This window comes from Lissotriton vulgaris, chromosome 3_1 (assembly GCF_964263255.1).
Source record: "Lissotriton vulgaris chromosome 3_1, aLisVul1.2, whole genome shotgun sequence".
Taxonomy (NCBI): domain Eukaryota; kingdom Metazoa; phylum Chordata; class Amphibia; order Caudata; family Salamandridae; genus Lissotriton; species Lissotriton vulgaris.
The window spans coordinates 2,001,363,156-2,001,369,528 of NC_141689.1; the positions used below are offsets into that span (position 1 = coordinate 2,001,363,156).

At 42.2% G+C, this 6,373-nt stretch overlaps 1 protein-coding gene across 3 annotated transcripts in view; it reads left to right on the forward strand.

Moving 5' to 3' along the window:
* Positions 1–5,054, forward strand: part of TENM3 (teneurin transmembrane protein 3) — a 1,290,943-nt gene extending 1,285,889 nt beyond the window's left edge. For all 3 annotated transcript variants that reach the window (XM_086962461.1, XM_086962463.1, XM_086962462.1), the window contains 2 exons: positions 1,275–1,405; positions 3,479–5,054. In XM_086962461.1, the coding sequence (XP_086818587.1) occupies positions 1,275–1,405; positions 3,479–4,234 (887 nt within the window). In that variant the 3' untranslated portion in view covers positions 4,235–5,054. The remainder of the gene's footprint in view (positions 1–1,274; positions 1,406–3,478) is intronic.
* Positions 5,055–6,373: the final 1,319 nt, after the last annotated feature.

A 6,373-nucleotide genomic window follows, 5' to 3' on the forward strand; every position in this document is an offset into this window, starting at 1 on the left:
GCTAACTACAGAAAAAGCTTGCTGACTTGGAATCCACATGCCCAAAATTAGTGGACTCTATTGAGACCAGCTGTTTGTGAGTTGTGGGGAGAGGCGTGAATAGTGATGTGGATACATTCTCAAAAAGAACTCGACTACATTCGAAATATCAATTTACATCCTGAAAGAGAGGAATCTGTGGCTTCGTTCCAGTGTTGCCTTAGGCTGTACCTTCAGCCAACAGATAAAACCTTCTCTAACCCTGTTCCAAAATGTTCCACTTACTAGTCACGGAGGGATCTTTGGTTCCAGCTGTGTTCAATGCCCCTGAAACATGAGACATTCGACACAATTTCCTAATGATTTTTAGGCTTGTCCTTTTTCATATGCTCCAGCTTCACAGTAGGGTCCAGTAGAAGATTGCTCAGAGCCACTTTCTCATTTGATCCTGCTGTGATCACAGAGCACATCAAAGGGAACGACCAGAGACGGCACATAAAGCTAATAGGTTTTTAATTTACAATGAAAAAGTGTGTCGCTCGACTTATTAGCACTCTCCTAATCCACAGGCAACTGAATATTTGCAGATAAGAAAGAACCGGTCTTTCATGATTGCCTGCATGAATGCACCACGTTTTATGTCCCCATCTCCATTTCTAGTCGCTTCACTTTTCAAAAATCTTCCACAGGGTTAGGTGAGGAAATAGCACATTGTAGGTGTACAGGGAATAGTCAAATGAGCGGATTTTTTTCCAAATCATAGGATCTATTATCTCAGAGTTCTTACTATTTTCTTGAGGGTCTCACCAATTTAAACTTCTCACACCTGCCAGATTAAAGAAAGTGTACCCTCTTTAGTGATGCGGGCCGCTCCTCTCCCAGTGGAAGGCGCGCAGGCGGTAATAGTTGGCTTAAATCAGTTTTGTCAGTCCATTTACCGCCGGCGCCTTAATGGGTGTTGACAGGGGTTGGCAAGCGAGGGGGGCCTGCGGCATAGCCATTCTAAATCTTACCGATTGCCGCTGCAGTCGCAAAGATAATGTGAATGTGGCTGGGTTTCTACAGGGAATATTGGAGGAGAGGGAATTGCAACACTATTGTGAATCCACACGCGAAGAATTTCAGATGATGTAGGTAGCCCCAGCAATTCTGAAGCTATTATTTTAGCAACTAGAGATTTCTTTGTTTTGGGGCACCAGACCCAATGGGACCTGATCTATAAAGACGATAAAAGGGCGCCAAAACCAATTTACGTGTTTTGTGACATTTATCTACCTTGTCTCTCTTCAATGCAGATGTTAACAGCTGGCTGGTGACATTTGGCTTCCATCTACACAACGCTATTCCTGGCTTCCCTATTCCCAAATTCGATCTGAGAGAGCCGTCGTATGAACTTTTGAAGAGCCAGCAATGGGACGACGTACCGGTAAGAAGCGCGCGCTCTTGCTTCACGCCCTTCCCTTCGCTCCCAGCTTAATTTTCTCTTCTGCTCCAGAAACAAAACCAAGGATAAACAGAGGCGCAATGATTAAACAAGCACAGCTATTCCAAGGCATCCGCGTATTCCTCGGTGCCTGCGGACTTTTGTTCTCCTGATCCAGGCGCCGCGTTGTGATCCACTCTGCCGTTAAATTGTTCGTTTGAAATGCCTGGGCAATACTTAAAATTCTTTTGACTGTTTCTTTTGCGTTTGTTGCATTAGGCAGAGTTTTGCAGCAATGCCTAATTTGTTTTCAACAAAGCAGATGGAACAACAACCCACAGACAAACCCGTGATGAATAATAGAGCATCGAATACCTTTTTAGACGGGAAAGTTTCCCAGTGGAAGCTTTAAAATATTGGATTCATCTCAAACTATGTCTGGGGGCAGGCAATGAAACCCCGCAGTAAACATAACAAAGGCAGCGGAAGACGCAGACATGAAAAAGCATGTAAATCATGGGCTGGTGACTTACCTGGCGGCACCCGTAGCAGGGCGTGACGTCCGCCGGTCGTACCCACTCTGTAGTATTCAAATGGGCAGTGGCAGAATTGTGCAATCTCCTGCTGACAGTCCAGCAGCCGAGATGATAAACACAGGGCGCGTTCACAACTCCTTCATTTAGGGAAATGCGCGCGACGCTCCAGCACTTCACATGAAAGAAGGTAAGTGGGGTGCTAAACTGCAAAGCGGAATTTTTGATCGAGTGAACAAAGGTATTATTTTCATGCATTCCGAGATCAAAAACCGAAGGCACAAGGCCTTCCACAATTGCAGACGAGGGAGGAGAGCCCCAGAAGAGCAGTGCTGTCATGGCGTGGCCACTAAACAGGCCGGCTCGAGTGACGGAAGCGGTTCCATTATTGCGGGATTGCATTTGCGCCAGGCGGTGATTTTTCCATAAGGAACAGGTTTTGTAATTTAAAAGAGTGCATTTTGGGTTATTCCGTATTTTGTCCTTTCTGCAAGACGATGGGAAAGTGCTATTCCACGAAGACAGTGCCTTTCCCTATGGAAGTGAATACATAAATGAGGCCAGATTGTTGTGAGTTTACCTCAACATAAAATTCGAACCTTTATCAGACCAGAATATTTAGTATGTGCTCTGAAATCGAGGTTTAGAACTTCATGACATATATTTTTTGAGCAACACTTTTTGACGTATTCTATTTAGGAAGTTTGTATTTCAAGATGTAAGTATTTTATCAACGGAACTCTCTCCAAGTTTGATAATAATCATGAAAAACAAAACTCCACATTAAAAAAAATCTCCAGTATAGTTAAGTATAGATCTTAATATAAATATCATATTCTTTCTAAGTGGGGAACACAATTGTTCCCTAGGATATGAATTCCGAGTACATTGCAGAATAAATCCCAAAACACGCAATGATTCTGTATTTACACATACAAACTGTTCAATATGTGTCTACAAGAATTGTTTTTTATACTTTAAATGACCAAAAAGTATATAGAATGAAATTGAAATTTAATATGAGAATATGGTCAAATATGTTACAAACCACAACAACGAAAAACGTCCGTGCAGTTGACAGTGCTTTGAATACGTTTTGTGTTCTGTCCCAGAAGTAAAAGTTCACAGTTCAGCCCTATTGCTATAGTCTGTGGTCTTCATCAGAGCAGGTAAGTGTAGTATTAAAGAACAAGCTAATGTATGGGCAGGAAATGACAAAGTACCAAGACCATACCCTTAATCTAAATTTGCAGATGCTGAAATTCCACCATATTTGCAGAATTCCAGCACGCACAACTGTACTGTGTGTTCATAAAATTCTGCCAACCCTCATTAGATTATGAGCACGAAAACTCAATATAATGTTATGACCGCAATATGGATATAGGTATCTAGAATGCTGCACTAATCCAAGCCCTTAACTTAAAAAATAACTACCTAGGGTGAATATTCCATTTTATATGATTTTAAAAGCACATCAGCTGCTGTGTCTTGTATATCATTTGTGTTTCTTACAACCTCTCTTTTTTTGTTTTCTTTTTAGCCCATTTCTGGAGTACAGCAGCAAGTGGTAAGGCAGGCAAAGGCATTCTTGTCTCTGGGAAAAATGCCAGAAGTTCAGATAAGCCGGCGCAGGTCCAGTGGTGAGAAATCATGGCTCTGGTTTGCCACTGTCAAATCCCTGATTGGAAAAGGAGTAATGCTGGCTGTAAGCCAAGGCAAAGTGTTCACCAACGTTCTCAACATTGCAAACGAGGACTGCATAAAGGTGGCTGCTGTTTTGAACAATGCCTTCTACCTTGAAAATCTCCACTTCACCATCGAGGGGAAGGATACTCACTACTTCATCAAAACCACGTCGCCGGAAAGTGATCTTGGCACCCTGCGTCTGACAAGTGGTCGTAAGGCCTTGGAGAATGGCATCAATGTGACCGTATCCCAGTCGACCACGGTTGTGAATGGCAGGACGCGCAGGTTTGCTGACGTGGAAATGCAGTATGGCGCCCTGGCGCTCCATGTTCGCTACGGCATGACCCTGGATGAGGAGAAAGCGCGAATTCTGGAGCAGGCCAGGCAACGGGCACTTTCAAACGCTTGGGCCAGAGACCAACAGAGAGTGCGGGATGGAGAGGAGGGTGCCCGGCTGTGGACAGAGGGTGAGAAAAGGCAGCTGCTAAGTGCGGGCAAAGTACAAGGATATGATGGGTACTATGTACTCTCAGTGGAGCAATACCCAGAGCTAGCAGACAGTGCCAATAACATGCAGTTTCTGAGACAAAGTGAAATTGGTAAAAGGTAACACACTGGCCTTTTGTAGGCTGCCAAAGAGACTGAGTACACATCTTCTGAAAAGAAGATAGAAGCTATTTTGCTGCATCACTTCTTGAGCCTAAACGACATGTTTGCTCAGAATTTTTTCTGTAGCACAATCTGACTTGGACTCTAAAAAGAAAGAGCCTTGCACGGGATTGATTTCCCGACTAACAAAAACTTTGTATTTCTCTGAATGACCTTAAAGGTGATTTGCTTTAAAAAGTATGTTTACATATGCATATCACAGCACTCGGACTGGACAGTATAACTGAAGCCTATAGGTTTTTCAGTAGGCTGTATCTGTGTTCTTTGAAGCACTGTTCTTCACTAAACGGTTCAAACAGTGTTTCTGAATATTAACAACATGTTGACCTTTGCTTACAGGAAGTAGTCTCTCTTCTCTGTCTCTCTTTCTCTGCATAGGATGTGGTATATATCTCTGTTAATTTTAAATATGTTGGAGAAAATTACTGTTTATAGATGATAAAACAGCTTTTACTGTGCTGCTTTGTAGAAGGACATTGGCACAAGTGACATATGCTACCATGGAAGTTTAATCATGGATTTTACAATGCCGACATGGTTTACCTTGTGAGAAAAACATGGCGAGTCAAACCCTTGAAATGGACATGCAGGGGAAACCCAGAGTCTTTTTTTGTAAATTATGTGCGACAAGTTGTTTATGGATTTTTATAAGAATAACAATTTACTGTACATCAAATATTAGTCTCAGAGGAGTTAATTTATGTAAAGTGTTTCAAAAGGGTTTATACAAAAAAATAAAATTATAAAAATAGGAAACTGTTGATTTTTGAGAGGTGTCTTCTCTTTTTTATCTGTCTTGTAACCTTGCTATGGAATATTTCCTGTACGCCTACTACATTTTACATATGTATCTGTGCTTCAAGTTTTCATATTTGTGTACTACAATTTGATTGGCATTTTCTTCCCTCCTACCACTGGTTGCAAAATATAATATGTTACTTGCGCTACAGAAAGCCACAAAAAAGAAAAATGTAGCTTGTTTTATTACGCTAATATCGATAGTTGATCTTACAACCATATATAGGAGGATGAGTTGTTTAATGTTCTTTCAACAGACAATACAGAGTGAAAAAATACACCATATGGTGCTGAACATCTGAAATCTGGATATTGGAAAATGGATTGGCATATATTTGATCATTTTGGCAGCTTGACACTTTTTGCTGTCTACATGATATTTTTTTTGTTTTTTTGCTCCTCTTACCACCTCTGAACATTGCACTCCATGAACCAGATTTGTCAAAAATCTTTAATACGACTACACTCTGACAAACAAGCTTCACTATTTGTGTATCCCACCATTAATAGCTCTTCTCTCTAAGTCCTCCCGTTCCATTGTGGATGTTTCAGTTGTTTTTCACAGTTCACTTGTTATATCAGAGTTGCAGATCTCAAAAGCTTGATTTTACACGTTTGAGTGCATTAAGACCATTGTTTCCATACTTGTGGCAGTATATTTCCTCACATTTGGTTTTAATGCAACTCCTAATACATATATTGTTCTGCTTGGAGGTCATCATAAAAGTCTACTTGTACAGACCTCTAAACAGTTGAACATTCTAATAGTATAAAGCGTCTTTATCTATTTAAAAAGCAACCTGTGTTCTGTGCAAACATTTCCTACAGAATGTCAACACTAGACACTATGGGCCTAATTACAATGGCGCACGGACCGCCACCGATGGGCTGTCATTTCACCAGACACCGAGGCCATCAGCCCCACCACCGGATTACAATACTGGTGGTCGGAGCATAGACCCTTCTGGGAGGCGGTCTGACTCCTATCCCTACAATGGAGGCGGTACCTGCTCAGGCACTGCTGTAGGAATTAGGATGTCCCTTTTCTGACTGCCTTTTCATGGTGGTCCCACCGCCATGGAAAGGCAGATAGAAACAGACTTTGGGGGCCCCAAACAGGGCCTCCGTCCCCCATGGGCCACTGCTAAGTGGCCTGGGGTGCACATGTAGTGCCCCCGACAAATCCTTGCACCATGTGCCTGGCACACAGTGCATGGATGTACACAAAGTGCCTTTTTCCTCTGCGGCTTGTGCTGGAGTCCTTTTCCTGGGCCACAGAACA